Raw genomic sequence first — 19577 nt, 5'->3', positions numbered from 1 at the left:
GAGGATCAGATCAACCCTGGTAAGGTTTCATCTCCTGTGATTCTCCCTCCAGACTTGAAGAGAGGGGGATCACAATTTCCCACGTCAGCCGTAGGAAAGAGATTTCTCCCAAACACAGGTGTAAAACATGTTATTTCTCTTCCCTAAAGCCACAGGAGAAAGAGCCATCTGCAAAACAGCCAATACTGTTCTGTCAACATTTTTAGGGTGTCCAACTTGCATTCTCTGCCTGGACCACGAGTCATCATGTCAAGGCTGGAGGTCTCGGGGTCTCACAGACACCTGTTGAGTTGGCGGGAGACATCATACAGGGAGAGGGGGGGGCTGGGGAGCAGGGCTCACCTCTCTCCTGGCCCCCACAGTGCACACTCACATACAGCATAATGTCTTTTGAGGAGCAGGTCAAGGGCAACCCCCAGCCCAACTGTCCCGGCCTCCAAGCACTGTTGTTAGTCAATGTCCCCAACCTAGTTTTCTTCCTCGATGCTTTTTCTTGACTTGCTCCAGAAATAAAGGATGAGTTCCAACTTTGAGGAAGGAAACTCCTGTTCTCCTTTGCCAGCATCCTATCCCTCCCGGCCCACCCCCTCCAAAAAAAATCGCACTTTCTTGTCGTTTCCCATCTTGCAGCTCTGTCAGTTGTTTTAAAACAACTGTTTTAAAACATGTCTCCTGTCATAAATAAGATTGTCATTATGCATTTTGACTGCAGTGGTGAAAAATTCACCCAGCTTCGAGAGAGGGGAGGGACCTCCGAGAGCCCCTTCAAGCCTGACGCAGAACAGGAGCGAAGGAACAAAAAAGGAAAAGGACACAGTCTGCTCATCGTTTTGAACTATGGTTGTTTTTTTCTGGGTTTGGCTGTTTGGGTTGGTTTGTTGACTTGGGTTTTGTTTAATCATGTGTTTGTTTATTTATGGAAATTAATGAGAAAAACAAAGATAGCCTGGAGGAAAGGGGTTGTGTTGAACCTATAAATGACAGGCCCTGGGAGATCTGGAAGAGCTGCCTTGGGATGCCTGAGGGAAGTTCTTCAAGATGTTAGAATTCTAGGGGCTCCTGGGTGGCTCAGTCCATTAAGCATCCAACTTCAGCTCAGGCCATGATCTCACGGTTCGTGAGTTCAAGCCCCACATCGGGCTCTGTGCTGTCAGCACGGAGCCCACCGCAGGTCCTCTGACCCCCCACCCCCGTCCTCTCTCTCACTGCCCCCCCCCTCAAAAATCAATAAACATTAAAAAAAAGAGAGAGAGATGTTAGAATTCTACTTTAGACATCCTGAAATGTAAATGTATCCTGATTCTAAGAGCTTATCAATGGTCTGGTCCCAATGGTTCTTCCTATTACCACCATTGCCATACGGTCAAGGTTACTAACAAAAAGTGAGCTTTGACTCAGCCACCCAAAGGAGCCCAGGCCCAAGACAGGAAGTGAGGAGACCAGACTAGGGCTCACTCTGTGAGCCTTTGCAATGAAAAGCTGCACCACTTGTTGAGAAATCACATATACATGCCCTTCTGTACCTTTGAATTTGGCAGGTAATACCTATTCAGAGACACAAACAAAAAATAAGAATAAAATGAAGATTACCTATCTGCCTTGGTGAGCACTTGACTAACAGTGATTGATTTCATGATTCGATTTCCTCCGACGCGTCACGGGGCTCATTCTGGAAATTCATGGTTGGGACTGGAGATAAATCTTTACTGATGTTACCAAAACCATTTCATGTATTGTCTTGGACACAGACCTTTGCTTTTCAGTGAGCATAAACAAGAAAGGTCTAGACGATACAGAGCTCTTAGTAGGGCTCACTTACTGGAAAGTTTGCTGTATTAAAAGACGTATTGGTCGATGCCTTGGACTCTTTTAGGCCGGACTTGAATATCCTGCTCGCCTTTTTCTCCTACTAAATGAGGGAGCAGGTGGGAAAAGGAGAAGGCAGAGTCACAAGAAGCATGCACGTTTTCTTAAATCCAAAGATGGAAACGAGCCTTTCAAGTTCTCCAAATGAATGTAAGCAGAAGGTCGGGGGAGTGTCCCCCACATTTTCTTGCCTCAGCTGAACTTCTAATTCACTACAAGTCTGTCCTCCGAGCCTTCTTAGAGGGAGCTTGGTTTCAATGCATGTAGCAACTCTACTCCTAGGAATTCTGCACTATAGTTATATTAGCACACATGGAAAGTGATATATATTGTATACGTGGTAATTCACGACAGCAGCAAGACCAGAATCCATCCACATGTCCACCAGTAGGGGACCAGTGACATAAACTGTGGCACATCCATGTAACAATGCCAGGAAACTAAAAAATAAATAGATGTGAGGCAATCTCCAAAATATATTAATTTAAAAAAAAAAAAAAAAAGGCGGTGCACCTGGGTGGCTCAGTTGGTTAAGCGTCTAACTTTGGCTCAGGTCATGATCTCACGGTTCGTGAGTTCGAGCCCTGCATCGGGCTCTGTGCTGACAGCTTGGAGGCTGGAGCCTGCTTCAGATTCTGTGTCTCCCTCTCTCTCTGCTCCTCCCCTGCTCACGCTCTGTCTCTGTCTCTCAAAAATAAATAAACATTAAAAATTAAAAAACAAAAAGCAAAGGTGGAGCGGTTTTTTAATAGGTCACCATTTGTGTATAAGAGAAGGAAGGAATATACAAGTATTTGCTAATATACATACAAAATATCTCCGGAAGGATGGACCATAAACTCACAGCACTGATGCACTGGGAAGAGAAATCAGATGGAGGGGGGGACAATTTCACTGCACGTTCTCATAGCTTTGGAATTTGGTGCCATGCTTCATCGTAAATAAATAAATGCATTTTTCAATAAAATAAAAAATAATTTAAGTCGCTTTTCAAGGGAATTCATTATGTAAATCCCCACTCTGAATGGACCACTATACTTGGATACTTCTGGCCACGGGCTCAGTGGGGACCCCGCCTCTCAAGTTTCCTTCTCTGAGCTGAGGCTGGCAGAGGGCCATGGAAATAAACACTCCTTGAAATTGTTCTGACATCTTGGAATTTGGTTTCATCAAATACAACCAGTGATAATTGAGCCACTGCCTGAGCGGCTCTCCCCTTTTCTCTAATTGTATTTGCTGAAATGAGTTTGAAGCAGCACATCCGCCAGCTGGGAGACCAGCTTAGAGAGGGGCATGCTTTGGGCAAGTTTAAAGGCTTACCTGCCAGAAGTGGGGGCCCGTAGAAGCATCATCACCTTCATGGCTGAAGCACAGGGAAGGGTCAGAAGCAGGTGTGACACCAGAAGCTGTGCAACCAAGATTCTCACAGTCAGCTACTTACCAAGCAAGACCTTCTGGAGGGCCTGAGGTGCCCATTGGTTCCAGTCAGGGGAAATTCCGCACATAGCACTAGGACATGTGGGTGAGCACAGTCCCTGCTTCCCTTTCTGGGGACTTTGCTTTCCTCTCAAACTCCCCTTATACCTAAATAAGTACACGAACATTCCCAGGATGGTGTATACTGAGTGCTGGTGCTCAGTAAGTGTTAGTGGATCTGAATTTAACTGAGCAAACGCACTTAAGAACAGTGGGTAACTAAACTATGGGGTCCTAAGCAGGATTTAAGGTCAGCCCTCCTGACTTGTTTTGTTTTTTTTTAATCTTCAAAAGAAGCACACAGATGCTTCCCTTCCCTTGCTCTGGTCCTTACCCACCTGGGGATCACCACAGGCCTGTGCCTACCAAGTGGTTAGTAAACAGTCATTGAACGAATTAATTCAATCCAATTTGATTAATCGAATGAATGTTCCCCTCACTTCTTTCTCTGCCTCAGTTTCCTCTCCACCCGATTCTCCTTCCCAGAGCTGAAAGGAAAATCCTCTTTAAGAAGACCAGCACCCCAGAAAGTAAGTAGTCACTGGTTTTCAGTTTCACCCTGCTATAGGCCTCCTTCTCCCTCAGTTCTGCACATAGACTGGCTCAGGAAACGACTACTTGGGTTTGAATCCTGGTTCTACCACGTTCTAGCTGTGTAATTTGAACAGATTACTTCACCTCTCTGGGCCTCAGTGCCTCGCCTATAAAACAGGCCCGCCTAAATGAGTTACTACCTGTAAGGAGCTCAGCTCAGTGTGTGGCACATGGTGAGGGCTCAGTAAATGTTATTACCCTGGTTGGTACACTCACTGTCTGCCGATCATAACTGAGGCTTTGGCTGATTATTAAAATAGGATTCCTCTCAGCAGTATTTGCAGTTTGAGAGGAATCTCTAAGAAATCTGAAGGCCCAGAGGGTCGAAGTGGTCAAGGGTGAATGCCCAGGGCTGAGGTTGATGCCTGGGCAGGGCAGAGGGAAGGAGTGGAGCTTCAAAAGCACACCTACTCCCACTGCTCTCCCAGGCCAGCCCTGCCCATCTCCCCGGGGGCTGATAGCAGATAAATGAAACCACTTCTTCAAAGCACCCTGCTCAAGGACCCGGATCAAACACTAGGGCTTGAAGATAAGCTTCAACCTACATTTCCTTTTGTCCATTCCTTCCCACCACATCTCCAAAGGAAATTCTAGGGGGAGGAAAAGTCGTTAATTCCTCCTTTTATCAAAAGGAGTTACCTCCCCATCTACACTGCAATGGGCCCAGATAGGAGAACCGGGAGGCCTCTTCTCACGCCCTGCCAGCCTTCTCTGTATGACTCCGAGGCTTCCCCATAAAACTCTCAGAACCCTGTTTCTTCATCAGTCCAAAGGGATGAAAACACCTGCCCAAAACAACTCAGAAAATTGTTGGGGGGGGGGGGGGATAGGGGTGGATGAGGAGCACAAACACAGATTTGAGAAAAGATTCTTTCACACGTGTATATGGTTGACGTTTTGAAAAACACCTTGAGGGGCGCCTGGGTGGCTCAGTCGGTTAAGCTGCCGACTTCGGCTCAGGTCATGATCTCACAGTTTGTGAGTTCAAGCCCCAGGTTGGGCTCTGTGCTGACAGCTCAGAGCCTGGAGCCTGTTTTGGATTCTGTATCTCCCTCTCTCTGACCCTCCCCTGTTCATGCTCTGTCTCTCCCTGTCTCAAAAATAAATAAAACGTTAAAAAAAATTTTTTAAAAAACCACCTTGAATCTTTTGGTGAGTCCAGTGAGGTGAGATGTAAAACATAGGCGCTCTATAGGTAAAGTTCTCATCCATTCAGCAGCAAACATTCGCTGGGCACTTATGACCTTCAGACTGCCTAGATTCATATCTCAGCCCCACCTCTTACCAGCTGGACTTCGCAAATTCCTTAATCCCCACATCCTCCGCAGTCATGAAACGGGATAAGAGAGGACTGCATAGCGCTTCTGGATTAGGATTAGGTGACAAACTGCGTGCAAAGTGCTTGCAACAGAGCTTGGCCCTCCGTGTTGGCTACCGTGAGGCTATTGCTAGGCAATAAGAATACAAAGAGGCTGCTGCAGACAACTCAGAAGCACTCACAGTCACAGGGGACAATGGACAAGTAAACAAACAAGGGCAGATGCTATGTGATAAGAGTAATAATAGAACACAATAGGACTGTGAGGACACAGAGGAGGGAGCTACTTGCCTGGGCTCCTGGCAAGGCTGGCTGTTCTCACCCCTCGGGCCCTCTCTGGCCGGGGCTGTGTCTGAAGCTGGGGACCGGGCAGACGGCGGAAGTGCCTCCTGGTGCCCTGAGTGGGGTGCTCTAAATCAGGGCTCCTGGCCAAGGCAGTAATTGCCAGCCGCTGAAAGATATTAAGCGCCAGGGAGGAAAACCAAGTTCTCTATGAGGCAGACTTCTCAGAGTTCTTACAACTTGTAAAAAAAAAAAAGTAAATAGTTACCCAGTGAGATATTATTTCATATTGTTGCCATTAGGGTTTGAGTGTTATGCAGAGAGAGGCGATCATTCAGGCAATTCCGCCTCAGCGAGGACTGAAAACTTCACATTAACCCCACACAACAAATCCACCACCTCCAGCTCTCAACCTGACTCAGGCATTTTTTCCTGGGTGTCGAATGTTATGTAAATTGAAGGAGTGAACACAATCCATAAATATTCAGAACTTCCTAAAGGATTTTCTTGATGGCTTCTGGGGGGGGTGGTTTTTGTTTTTTTTTTTTAAGACGCGTTTGACAGGAGGCTGGGGGAGGGTACTTTCATTTTGGTCGAATTCTGGAACAGTTGGGGTCTTCCGGGCAATCTCCAGTGCCTAGCCGCTGGGACTGCTCAAGGAATCAGTGGGTACACGGCCATCATTTACCTGGGACTCTCCTTTGTACCAAGCACTGAACACGTGACACACATTGTCCACTTTTGGCCTCCTGATTCTGAGGTGGCCACTCTTACATTTTACACATGGGGAAACGGAGGGAGGTTGACTTGCCTTGACCTACCACAGTGCATAGGTCAAGAGAGACCTGGCTCTGAGAGACCTGATTCCAAGTGACCTCTCTGCCATCAGACTTTGGGGAAGGGACTAACCTCTCCAGCCTCACTCTCTTCGTTGGAAATGGGGATGAATGATAACCGTAGCACCTAATGCTTCTCCAGAGCCTGACGCACTGACAGTGGCAGGGGGCATTCTCCAGCGCCTTCCCCCCATCCTATCTTAATGGTAGATCCTGAAGACAGGGAGGCTCCTTAACCATGCATCAGCCACTTTTCTGTCAGGCAAGGACGGTGTGCCATATGTCCCGTCCAACATCTTGCATGGACTTTTCAACCGCTCGGACTTTTTTACAATGCTCTGCCCACAGCTGACCCTGAAGAAATATGGCGCAAATGAACACTGAGCCTTATTCTCTCCCAGGTGGCAAGCCATTCCTTTGAAAACTGTCCCTGCTTTAGGCCACTGGGGCCCCATTTAGGGCTCTATAGGCTAGCACTTCAGCCAAGTGAATGTCAAATACTGATCGTAATAGTCATCTAGTAGTGTTTTAATTAGGCCTCTGGCCTGGTTAAGTATGATTTTCCATTTTCTCTCCTAAGACAACTGGATGGATTCAGCCAGAGAAGCCATTCTGTGCCAGCACCCTGAAAGGGAGGGTGTCCCTCCTCCCTTGCTGGCTCTTTCTAGGAGAGGGAAATAGGCCTGGTCTGGCTTTAAAGCTGTCAGGCATCCACTGTTTCTATCTGTGATCACTGCTGTAAGCTAAGGGCTTGGGTTGGTTTGTTTCAGTTTTCGTTTGTTTGTTCTGTTGTCTTGTTGTTGTTGTTTTTATGACAGTGTATTACTACCTAGGCAAAGGGTTCACCTTCCACCCTGAGCCTGGCCATTCTATCCTTGCCTCCTCCTTTCTCCTTTCCTTTCAATCACTCACTACCTTTTTCTTCTCTTGTCTTCTCCAAACAGAGTAAATATTCCTCTCCCCTCTCTCCTGTCTGCTGCCTTCTGCCCGTCTTTCCCTTCTAAATACCTCTTCTCCCTCCCCTCCCCTTTGCTCCCAACTGATTTCCCATTAATCATCCCTAACACACATCTGCTTGGGTCCTGGAAGGATTTCTTGGCTGGCTCTCACAGCTGGGCTGGTTACAATAATCAAGGAGTTTTTCATCTCTCTGCCTCCTAGGTCTCCTCTCTCCCCAGCCCAGCCTCCTCAGAGTGCCTATAGAGTCCCACCCCTTTCCCACCTTGCAAGGCTTTCTTCTGTTCTCGGTCTGTGTAGCAATCTCCCCAAGGCCAAACAGCCCTGTAGGTTACAGGAGCCTTGCAGTGGACTCTTAGATGTGGTATTGGCAGCAGCAGTGATGTCAGAAAGCACAGAAGCTGGCATGAGAAAGGAGGAGGTGGCACAGAGACCACCACGCCAATGGGACTACCCCCCCTTCCTGTCCCCCTCTTGCTGCAATACGGAATACACCTCCCAGCCAGGCCATCCCTTAGCATTCACTTCACCCTTATTCTACCAGGATTCAAACTGGGGTAGGAAGAGCCTGTGTCATTTCTAAGAGGTCTAAACGTACTGCCCAATAAACAGCAGGGATGCAGGGAGTACATTTAGTTTAGCATGTGATTGATATGGCCTGGGAGTGGTGCCTGCTGTCTTCTTTACTGAGCATGATACATGTACGTGACCGCTATTTGTTATTTCCGTGAGAGTTATTTCGTTCTGTTTGAAGAACCCCTTTGAAATCACCTATCCCAGTCTTGGGTTCTCATATTGTCTCAAGGCGTAGATCAACGCGGCAGAGTCAGGGACGGGTAGTCCCGGAGCAATATGCCCCCACTGACAGGCCTGACAATCAGAGTGATGGATTGGGTCTAGGAAAGTGGTACTCGAAGGCAGGCAGTGACACCAGCGCGCCTCCACTGGCCGTTGAGAGCACGGAAAAGTGGTCTCCCCAGAGGCCGGCGCACAAAGGACCGGCTTCACCTTCTGATGATCGGCCGACCGGGAACTTTAATGTCAGTACTATGACTGTGTAAAATCTCTGCCAAGCGCGAAGCTGGCAATACACATTTTATCTAAAAGGCGGGGGGGGGGGGGGGGGGGGGAGGAAAGGAGGGTATTGTTATTTTTAACAAAAAGTTTTTATTCCAAAATGTCCCTGGGAAAAGCTAGTGCATTTTCCCCCACTAGAAGAAAAGACGGGAAGGCGCATCTCTGGATTCTGTATCGACGTACAGCACGTAGATTTTCCCCCTTCCTCTGGGATACTGGCCTCTCCAGTGATCTTGGGTGTACCCCCAAAAATAGCAGCTAGGCACGGTGCGGCGAGAAAACGGTATGCCTCTAAACAGATACTATAAGAAACCTGAAACGCACCCAAGACCGAACCTATAAATCAGTGTGCAGGCAGCGCGCTCCAGGCGCGTCAGGGCTGCGAGCACAGCCTAGAATACCGCGCTTCGTCGCGACCATCTCACCCCGAAAGGGAGTCCTCAAACTTGCAGGCTTCGAACCGGAGAGGCTCAAAGTAGTTGGAGCGGCTACGCCGCGTCCCGAGAGCCGTGGACGCCTGCAAGGCTCGGGCGCTTCCAAATGAGCACAACAGGGAGAAGCCAATTAGGGAAAGAGAGCTGGACCGGGGCAGTGCCGGAGCTGAGCCGGAGCAGAGCCCGAGCAGGGCCAGAGCTAGGCCGGGGCTCAGGAGGCGCGGCCCGCCCCCAGGCGGCCTCCTAGAACGTCTGGGACTCGGCAGCGGCAGAGCCAGCGCCCGGCGCTCCTGCCCCCCACCCCACCTCAGTCCGCCCCACCCCAGACACTCGCGGCCGGCGGGTGACTGACCCGGCCAGCACCACCTCCCCCAACCCTGGCAGCGTGAAGGGAGGGGAAAGAGACAGGAAAGCCAGCGGAAGGTAGGGTGCAGAGCCCGGGGTCCCGGAGGAGTCTCGTCCTCTACGGGACCCCGGGGTAAGGGCGGTCCAGCCGGGGGGTGGGGGTGGGGGGGGGGAGAAGGGAGGAGTACATCGGGAGGTAAAGGCCGAGGCGGCGGTGGCGCGCGGGCGAGGCCCCTTTAAGGCTCTCCCCTCCCACCGGCGGCGCCGGCCTCCGCCCGCCGCTCTCCCCGCCCCGGGGTCCCGGCGAGAGCTGCGATTGGGCGGGCGCGGCGATCCCTTTGAAGTGTGGCTGCCGATCGCGGCTATTTGACGTGCGACTCTGGGAAGGCGAAGGTTTTTGTGTTGCTCGCCGGGGCTAGCGGCGGCGGCGGCGGCTGCGGCGGCGTCGGTGGAGGAGGGGTGGAGGTGCAGCGGCTGCTGCACCGCGCTCGACGCTGCGGAGCGAGCCCACCCGCCCCGGGAGCTCTCCTCCCCGGTGCTCCCCCTCCCTCCCCGCCCCCCCAGTGGCGCTGCCTCCTCCAAATGAGCGATTCGCCCGCTGGATCTAACCCAAGGACACCCGAAAGCAGCGGCAGCGGCAGCGGCGGCGGCGGGAAGAGGCCGGCGGTGCCGGCGGCGGTGTCCCTCTTGCCCCCGGCGGACCCCCTGCGCCAGGCGAACCGGCTTCCAATCAGGGTCCTGAAGATGCTGAGCGCTCACACCGGCCACCTCCTGCACCCGGAGTACCTGCAGCCGCTGTCCTCCACCCCCGTCAGCCCCATTGAGGTCAGTCTCCTGGTCGCTGCCGGCCCCATTCCTCCCAACACTGCGGGGCCCACGGCCCTACTCCCTGCGCCCCGGGGCTCGGTGCGACGCCCAGGTCCGGCCACGCCGGCACACGGGGTGAGGAGGGACCGAGGGAACAGGGATCGGAGTCCACCCAGTTCTCCCCAGGCTTCTCCGTGGAAGGTTTCCCAGTCCACACTCGCCTTTCGGAGCTACGTATTTTGGACTGGGTTTGCTCTTGGAGTCTCCGCTGGGTCCTTTACTTTTCCTGTGGCACCCAGTTTTCAGGCTAGAGATGATCTCTGCCTTTCCTGTCCTCACCTCCCCGCGCCAACACACACACACACACACACACACACACACACACACACACACACACACCCCACCCCTGTCTGGTGTCTTTGGAGCCGCATCGCCCCCGTCCCACTCCGCCTCTGTCCCATCCGGTTAGAGCGCTCTACGCCCAGGCACTCCCGATCCCAGGTCTTTCTTCCTCCCACTTCCCTGCGTGCCCTCCCCGGGAGGGAGGGGCTACAAGGAGAGCGCCAACGGCAGCCCCTAGCTTCAGAAAGCGCTTCGCCCGGCTCCTGCCTCGCGGCGCCACCGCCAGAAACCCGTCCCAAGCGAAGTTCCCCAAACTGAAGGAATAAGTTTTTTCCTGGGCACTGAGGAGGGGGAAATTAGAGGGTAGGGGGCGAGTCACAGCCCCTCCCCCAGCCCCGATTCCACAGCAGTCACCTGCTCCCGCGGCGGCCTCTGGTGGACCACTTACACTGCCCCATTCCCCCCGGCCCGTGCCGCACTCTGGGACGCGGTGGATCGAGGGACCCCACCCCGGGCCCTGCGCGCGCAGTTCTGCTCAGCTGCCCCGCCCTGCCCGCACTCTCAGACCCTCTCCCCAGGCCTTCCCGCCCCGTCGCGCCGCCGCCCGGGCCCTCCGCGCCCACCCTGCTCCCCAGGCACCCCGCTTGCTCCGTCAGTTTCGTAGTCTCACCCCCTCCTCCCTCCCCTTGCCGCTGTCTCCCACAGCTGGACGCCAAGAAGAGTCCATTGGCGCTGCTGGCCCAGACTTGCTCGCAGATCGGCAAGCCCGACCCGCCGCCCTCGTCCAAGCTCAACTCGGTAGCGGCGGCCGCCAACGGGCTGGGAGGGGAGAAGGACCCTGGCCGCTCCGCCACGGGTGCCGCCTCTGCGTCTGCGGCCCTCAAGCAGCTGGGGGACTCCCCAGCCGAGGACAAGTCCAGCTTCAAGCCCTACTCCAAGGGCTCCGGCGGCGGCGACTCCCGCAAAGACAGCGGCTCCTCCTCCGTGTCCTCCACCTCTTCCTCATCTTCCTTGTCCCCGGGAGACAAGGCGGGCTTCAGGGTCCCCAGCGCCGCCTGCACGCCCTTTCCCCCGCATGGAGCGCCCGTCTCTGCGTCGTCGTCCTCGTCCTCGCCCGGTGGCTCCCGGGGCGGCTCCCCACACCACTCTGACTGCAAGAACGGCGGCGGGGGTGGCGGCGGGGAGCTGGACAAGAAAGACCAGGAGCCCAAGCCCAGCCCGGAGGCTGCGGCTGTGAGCCGTGGCAGCGGTGGGGAGCCCGGCGTACACGGGGGTGGTGCGGAGGCTGGGGCCTCTGGGCGCAAGTCCGAGCCGCCCTCGGCGCTGGTGGGGGCCGGCCACGTGGCGCCGGTGTCACCCTACAAACCGGGCCACTCGGTGTTCCCGCTGCCACCCTCCAGCATCGGCTACCACGGCTCAATCGTGGGCGCCTACGCCGGCTACCCGTCTCAGTTCGTGCCTGGCCTGGATCCCAGCAAGTCTGGCCTCGTGGGAGGCCAGCTGTCGGGGGGCCTGGGCTTGCCACCCGGCAAGCCCCCCAGCTCCAGCCCGCTCACCGGGGCCTCCCCGCCCTCCTTCCTGCAGGGATTATGCCGTGACCCCTACTGCCTGGGAGGTTACCACAGCGCCTCGCACCTCGGCGGCTCCAGCTGCTCCACTTGCAGCGCGCACGACCCCGCCGGGCCCAGCCTGAAGGCCGGGGGCTACCCACTGGTGTACCCCGGGCACCCGCTACAGCCCGCTGCGCTCTCCTCCAGCGCCGCTCAGGCCGCGCTCCCCGGCCACCCGCTCTACACCTACGGCTTCATGCTGCAGAACGAACCGCTGCCACACAGCTGCAACTGGGTGGCGGCCAGCGGGCCGTGTGACAAGCGCTTCGCCACCTCGGAGGAGCTGCTCAGCCACCTACGGACTCACACGGCCCTGCCCGGCGCGGAGAAACTTCTGGCCGCCTACCCCGGGGCTTCCGGCCTGGGCAGCGCCGCCGCAGCCGCCGCAGCTGCAGCCTCCTGCCATCTGCACCTCCCCCCGCCCACCACCCCGGGCAGCCCCGGGTCGCTGTCTTTGCGGAGTCCACACACTTTGGGGCTAAGCCGGTACCACCCCTATGGCAAGAGCCACTTATCCACAGCCGGGGGCCTGGCCGTGCCGTCCCTCCCCACAGCCGGACCCTACTACTCACCGTATGCGCTGTACGGACAGAGACTAGCCTCAGCCTCCGCACTCGGATACCAGTAACTACAGCTCTTGCTCCCACCCAACCCTCCTCTCCTTCCCCCCCCACCCTCCGCCTCCCTTCCCCCCCGGCCGCCTCGCCGCTGCAACCTCCACTACTGCTTGTCCCTGCCGGGATTCCCCGCCCAGACCCTCCCCACCGGACTGTGTATTTATTTACTATAATGTTAGCTTACAAGCTGGGAATATAAGTGCATTAACGGCCCACACGAGTCAATGGTATGCAAAAAGTCTGTGTTCCCCAAATAATAATATTAATCACACAAATAACTACATGTTCCCCGCCCCTCTTCCTTTCTTTTATTTTTCTTTCCTTTTTCTTAGATGTAAGTGGTTTATTTTCCTTTTGCTTTTTTTTTTTTTTTTGGATTGGTTTGGTTTTAGGGGGAGGAGGGAGAGTTGGGGTTCTGGGGTTCTTCTATTTGTTTTCCCTTCGTGGGGAGTTTCTTGCATGCTTCCTAACCGTTAAAACGACATTTGCCCCTTCTCTTTTCCCCTCGTTCCCCTTCAGTTCTTCTTGTTTGAGGTTCTGTTTTATCCTTTGTACAAGTAACAGAGAGGAGATATTTTTTGTAACGCGTTTGGGGGGTCTAGGGATCCGCCTTGGTGGCAAGAGGTCTTGTGTTCTATTGACCCAGAACTCTGCTCTGTGATTCCTCCCCTGCAACCCTCTCCTCCTGGGGTCCTTGGTCTGCACCCTGGCCCCCAAAATTAGAGCCTTGCTCCTCTAGCTTGCTCTGAGCACTGAGAGCCCTGACCCCGCCAGCAGGCTCTGCCCTGAAAGAGAGGCCCTAAGGCCTCTGACAGCCTGTTTACCTTTCAGATGCTTGGTGGCCCCAAACACCCGGTAGTCCCACTGCCTGCTGGTGGGGGACTTGTACGGCTAGTCTTATTCAATCAAAAGTCCTAGAAGGCCCTGCTGGTGTAAAACATTGCTCTTTATATTTTGCAAAGTGCATTTATAGTCTTGTTTTTCTCTCCATTGTTGGGATCCCTCTCCTGATAGGGGTAGGGTCAGTGATGCTTGCTAGATCCTTCCAAAGCAGACCAGTGGCAACATCAGAAGGCAGTACAACCTTGTTAGCTCCATTAGGGGACAGTTGGGGGGGGGGGGCAGGGAGTACACAGATCACAGTAGCCCCATCACCCCCTTCCCAGGCCTGACCCAACAGAATCCCCAAAGTTGGCCGTGGGCTTCCGTGGGCTCCCTCAGTGACTGGGATTGAAGACTCCACCCCTGGGTCTTCTCCCCACACCTACCCTCCCTCCTGGTCTTATGCAGCAGTGCGGGGGCTGTGGGGCCTGTTGGGGATGAATAGAGCTCTCCCTTGGTAAGACTTATTTTGTTAATAAATGGAATACTTGGCTATATTCACACCGTGGTGTGTTTCTCTCTTGCCTCACCCACTGTCCTGCTTCCAGACACCTAAGCAGATGTCCTTTTATTCTTGCTTAAATACCTTATGGTTTCCTTCTGAAATTTCCGTTCAAGGACGAATTTAATGCCTTTCTTCAAGAAAGGGGGAGGGGAGGGAAAAAAACAAAACTTATGCCAACGCATTACAAATAACATGAAGCCGTCTTTATGGGTTTGTTTGTTTGTTTCTCCCACTTGGTTGTTTAGCTCCCAGCCTCGCTTCAAAGTCCTTGATATTTCCTGGGGACAGGGTGAAGGGAGTGTGTAAATGCGGTTTTTCCTCTGGGCCTAGATTCGAGGTACAAGGAGCTGAGCAGGGAACCAGGACGCGGGGCTCAGACTTGGCAGCACCTTCCCCCGAGCCCTGTAGGTATGCAAAGTCGACGTGCCTCTGGCGCCACCTAGTGGCAGAAAGACAGGTGACTGGCGCCGACCCCGACGACACCTTCCGCGCTTCCCACTGGAAATGCGAATGATTTCCTCCTCCTGACTGCCTTTTCCACTCCTTGAAACCAAATGCACCTGCTGACATGGGTGCTTTGCAGAGCTTGGGGGCTCCCCAAGGCCAGCGCTGAGTTGCCGACCCGAGTCATTTGCGCCCCCAGAGACTTCTCTGGAGGGGTTTCGGTTTTGCTGAGAAGACGCGGTGTTTACTCAAGACTTTGAGACCACTCTTCGGTCCTTGTTGTCTTGAGCTCACACGACTGACACCCGCTGGGGCATCCCCGGGCAGGCGATGATGGGGCGCCCTTTGCCAGGATGGTGGGACCAGGGTCGGGCACCTCCCACTGCCCGGGTTTTCCGCGAGGCCGGAGGAGGGGACGGACGGCCCTCACGTCTACCCTGGGCGGTGAGCGACCAAGGCCGCTGGCTCCCCGGTGCACCCGGCCAGGGCGCGCGGGCGCTCGGCCTGCTCCTCTTGGACGCGACGGGCCTCCTGTTGGGCGCACTTCAAAGTGGTCTGCCTCGCCCCCTCCTGGCCGCTCTCCTCTGCGTTGGCCCCGCGCCGCTTTGGGGATCTGCTGTTGGCGCTGCTGTTTTGCTTTGCTTTCTCTGTGAGGATTGTGACTTAACTGGGCAGTTCGTGCTCCGCAAGCTTCGTGCGTCTGAAACGTCCGTCCGTAGACCCGAGGTCAAGGGCGGAAGGTGGGGTGGGAGGGATGCCTTCTCTGTCGGTCCGCACTGTTTGGGAAGACACCACACCCCGCTAGAGAATCACAGGGGGGCCTCCCTCACCCGGTGTCACGCTCTCTGGACTTGACAAAGCCTCAACGTTAGATTTTCTTGGGAGGTGGCGGGGGCGGGGGGGGGGGGGTTGATTAGGGTTCTTTGAAGTTTTGCCACTATATCTTTGTTTCTGGCCAAAATTCCTTTCTCTGTCAAGAGGACCTCAGGCTTCTTCTGCAGAAAATGTCCGTGCTGGCCACCAAAAGAACTTAGGTGTGTTCCAGGGGAAGGGACCTCGGCTGCTAGTGTCTTTGGGCACGTGGGGGAGGGCAAGTCCGGGAGAGGCTAAACAGGCTGTGGAAGTTACCCTGGGACCAACTCAGGACCTTCCTGGGGAGTCGTCATTATCTGGGTTCTCAAAGTTCAAATTGGTCAGAATCTTTAAATGACTTGAAACTGTAGGGACTTGCTTTGTTTTTCTTTCTCTCTGTTGTTTTGTCTGCTGTTGGTTATTTCCCACTTCCCTTCCTCTCAAGTCCTCTTTCCTTCAGATACCTTTTTTTTTTTATGGCTGCTAAAACTTCTGGAAATTGCTCCCCCTGCAGGAAGACTTAAACTTTTCTCTTTTCTTAAACTTCATGGGCTTCAGACCTCCCTAGCTAAGGACCACAGCGTTCCTCTTGTTGGGAAAGAGAAAGGAATAGACTCACTGTCTCCAAGAGTGAACTCTCTGTATAGCAAAAGTCGTGTTTCTAAAGCTTCTTGGCTTATGCATGAGCTTAGAAACCCCCCAGACCATTGAGTTTCCCCAGAAAATGTATTTGTGGCCTTTGCAGACTGGGAAGGATGCCCTTTGCGTAGTTGGAATAAGCTGCCCCCAACTACCCTTGTGACATCAAAGGGCAAGCATTGTGGTCTGGAGTGTCCCAGTTCTCACCCTGAAATGTCAGCCCTCCCCACCATAAATGGGTGCCAGTTCCAAAGAAATGTGGCTGTTTTAATTAGCTGGTGGGGAGTTGCTTACTTTCAATAGCTAAATTCTCATTAGACAAAGTTGCTGTTTTAATAGAGATAATACTCCCCACCAACTGCTTATTTGCATAATTAATTCATCTAGCCACTCTTTTCTTTGAGAATCACCTCTACCTTCTATTTCTCCACCTCATTCTCTTCCTAGCCCTCCTCCCTCTTTTCCTCCTAATCTCTCCCAGGCGCCAGAAATGGGGCCTGTGTTCCCAAGGCACCAGGAAAGGTGGAAGCAAAGAGCTGGAACTTGAGACACTGGACGTTCCTGGCCCCAGGTCAGATTTTCACACCTCTTGCCTGGTTATTTTTGTGGCCTCGTGGGCAGCTGCAGGAGGAAGGGGGGAGGAGAGGGAGGGGAAAGGCTCCTTCTCAGATACAGGGTTGACACGAACAGAGTTGCATGGCGTTGGGTTTTTAACTTGCCAGTCGTCCCCCCCCCTCCCCTCCGCTAACCCACCTCCAGAGAAATTGGGGAGCTCAGGAGGTGTGGCGCCCTTCTTTAGGCAGCCACAATTGCCTTGCCCTACCCGGCGTACTGGGACGTGCCTCTCGATATATGAGCTAAGTCCTGCCTGATGTATGTCTGGGTTACCGTGGAATTCGTCTTGCAATAATCCTGAGGCTCTGTACTTTATTAATCATTCTGTAGGGGAAGCTGCACTCCAGTTTTCTGTTTGATTTGATTTCATTCGTCCTGTCTTTTTACAAAATAGATGGTTGAGTGCATCCGATAATGTATGGTTTAATTTGGAGCACTATGGGTTTGAATTACCATTTTCATAATGTGCTGTGCATTAATGTGTTACATCATTTATAGAGAGGAATGTGCTGGATTTCAAAGTTTCTCCTGAAAGCCAAAGTCACCTAAAGGAAGCAAAGCCAGATCACATCGACCCATCTTCTTACCTTGCTGCCAGAGAAACTCCTGCCTCCCAGCCTGTGTTAAATCTGCCAAAGCTCATAAAACCCAACATGAGGCTTTTGTGTTTCACATAATGCAGGTGGGTGTCCAGGTTTGGGGGGGAACTTGCACATGGCTGCCCGGGAGCCATCGATGGCAGTACAAAGCTCCCTCTCATTATTGCATAACAACGGCTTTTGCAGCCGACCCGGTTTGAGGAGACCGCCAGTGGATGGCTCTCCGTAGACCCTAATCCCAGCCCTCCCTCCCCAATGGCTATAATAACACCAGCTGTCTGTTACTCAAACTCTGACTGAGGAGGAAAAAGCACTGATTATCCAAATACAGTCATTAAAGGGGAAATGTGTTTTTAGGACTGTCAGAGTGATTAATGAGGGCTAGCCGTCTTTGCAAATGCACTTGTTTAGTCTAACTGGCAGCTTCTATTTTCCTATTGATTTATTGCAGCCGTTGCCGGGCCTTGGTGTGTGCGGAGTCAGGGCACTTCACAACTGCACCCTGTTTAAACAGGAAAAGCATGCACCATTTTGTCCGGGAGGGAGGGAACAGCCTAAAGTCTCTCCCTTCAGTGCCGTCTCCAGGGGCCCAGACCAACAAAGGAGACATTAAAAACCTGCAGCCTGGAAAGGGAAGGAAGCTGCCTCCCCTCACTTGTCCCCGGTCACTCAGTTCCAAGGTCAGTGAAGACGCACCACGGCCCCTGGACAAAGCCTGTCCTATTGTAACACTTGGCATGCATGCCCACGTTTTCTCCTCCAGTCCCCCCAAAACAGCTGTCAGCCACTGGGTCCAAGTACAGGAAAGGCACCCAGCAGAGGGGAAGGCTGCAGAGGCCAGAAACAGAGAACTGAAGCATCCTCCCACCCGAACACATGCACACACACACACACACACACACACACACACACACACCTACCTCTGCCTGGGTCCAGGATGGGAGCCAGGCCAGGGGCTTCATGGGGAATCGATGGAGTCCAACAGTTGATTTCCACTTTTAAAAAGAGGTAGGGGGACCACAAAAGTGATATCTACTTCTTTCCGCTGGTACATTTAATGTTTTGACAAATGATGCACCTGATGACAAAAGTAGAGAAATGGCAGCTTGAAATTCGAGTGCTGGTATTTGGGGATTAATACTTCCAGGAGGTCAGTCATCAAAGGGACAGGATTTACAGAATTCCTGTTTATGTGCTGGATGCCATAAGACACAGGAGAAAACTCAGACGAAATTTTTGTCTGATTTAGTTGGGGGAGATAAGACACACCCGTGAGTCAGGGAGCAAGATAGTGTTACATATAAGCGCGTTTATGCTGATCTAATAAAGTGCTAAATCATACTGTGCAGACAGTGGAAGATAGGACAGGATGTAAGAAGGTGCTAATTGTGTGGACCAGATGGGTGGGCTGTAGGAGCCGGAGGGGGAGACCACTGGGGCTGATGGGGGGCACCTTGCCATCCAATCTGTTGGGAGGCTCCTTGGAGGCCCATCCTTTTTCTGAAGGCTGAAGATGGATGAGGCCTTCATTCCATAGTGATAAGAGAGCTGGAACTTGAGCCCCTGAGCCCATAATTTCCATTTCTGAAGCAGATGAAGGAAGACGCTTTACTGACACTGTATACGGCACATCTGAATTTTCTTCCATTCCTTTCTTCCTAATCAACTTGCACCTGCCAGAGAGCGTTCACGGCACAGAAATGGTTTGTACTCTTCCTAAATGAAGGGCCTTTCCAAGTCTTCCCAGGGTGCCTTCCCAAGACTTCCCAAGACTTCCAAGCACTATTAGCACTTACTAAAACAGGAAAAGCTGTCAGTGGATTTGGATCACAGATGAACGGGGAAAACTCTCTCTTAAGAGAAAAGAAGTTGAACCTACTGGCTGAGAGAAATGAAGCGACTGTATTTTATAAACTTTAAAACGGAGATAAAAGTTTAAGTACACTTACAGTGTACTTTAAGACTGTCCTGGAAAGTCCAGGATGTCTAGTCATTGCATATTGGGGAGAAAGAGCATAGAAATGGGAGCCAGAAAACTGGGATTTTCTTCTAGTTCTGAAACTTAATTGCTGTGTGACTTTGAACAAGTCACTTAATCTCTGAGTCTATTTTTCTATTTCTGAAATGAAGCTATTGGGCCCTCTAATCTTGAAGCCCTTTCTAACTGGAATATTCTATGAGTTTATAAAATGTTTAGAGTAAAGCATTATGGAGGTCAGAGCTGGTTAGAATGCTCCATCACTCATCCCCAGTCAAGTACAGTTCTAAAGTTCCTATCAAGACAGTGAGTGTGAAAGGTCCAGAAGAAGAAATGTCATGACTTTACCTCTTTACCTCAATAATGGCGGTGGGGGGGCGGGGAGCAGGGGAGCATACAGAAGAAAAATACTGTAATGTGGAATTTTCACCCAGAGAAGGGACTCTCTTTTTCATTTCAACAAAATGGATTATTAAAATATTTTTTTTAATTTGACGAGATC

At 52.7% G+C, this 19577-nt stretch overlaps 1 protein-coding gene and 1 long non-coding RNA gene across 2 annotated transcripts; one reads left to right on the top strand and one right to left on the bottom strand.

The window, feature by feature from the left end:
• The first annotated feature begins 9426 nt into the window (after positions 1 to 9426).
• ZNF703 (zinc finger protein 703) lies at positions 9427 to 13944 on the top strand. Its single transcript, XM_058720709.1, has 2 exons — positions 9427 to 10010; positions 11040 to 13944. Exons 1-2 carry the CDS (start codon positions 9768 to 9770, stop codon positions 12570 to 12572), a joined length of 1776 nt encoding a protein of 591 aa, XP_058576692.1. The 5' UTR covers positions 9427 to 9767; the 3' UTR covers positions 12573 to 13944.
• A 192-nt stretch (positions 13945 to 14136) lies between these two features.
• On the bottom strand, positions 14137 to 19256 carry LOC131506752 (uncharacterized). Its single transcript, XR_009259121.1, has 2 exons — positions 18018 to 19256; positions 14137 to 15168 (listed from the first exon to the last, which is right to left on the bottom strand). It is a non-coding gene; the product is annotated as an uncharacterized LOC131506752 (long non-coding RNA).
• Positions 19257 to 19577: the final 321 nt, after the last annotated feature.

Source organism: Neofelis nebulosa, chromosome 3 (assembly GCF_028018385.1).
Source record: "Neofelis nebulosa isolate mNeoNeb1 chromosome 3, mNeoNeb1.pri, whole genome shotgun sequence".
Taxonomy (NCBI): domain Eukaryota; kingdom Metazoa; phylum Chordata; class Mammalia; order Carnivora; family Felidae; genus Neofelis; species Neofelis nebulosa.
This window is presented reverse-complemented; position numbering and strand designations above follow the sequence as displayed.

Excerpts from the sequence above, each read along its gene's own strand:
- ZNF703 (XM_058720709.1), top strand. The coding sequence starts at position 9,768 with ATGAGCGATTCGCCCGCTGGATCTAACCCAAGGACACCCGAAAGCAGC. Across the intron at positions 10,011-11,039 it reads CCCCCGTCAGCCCCATTGAG|CTGGACGCCAAGAAGAGTCC; the intron begins GTCAGTCTCCTG and ends TGTCTCCCACAG.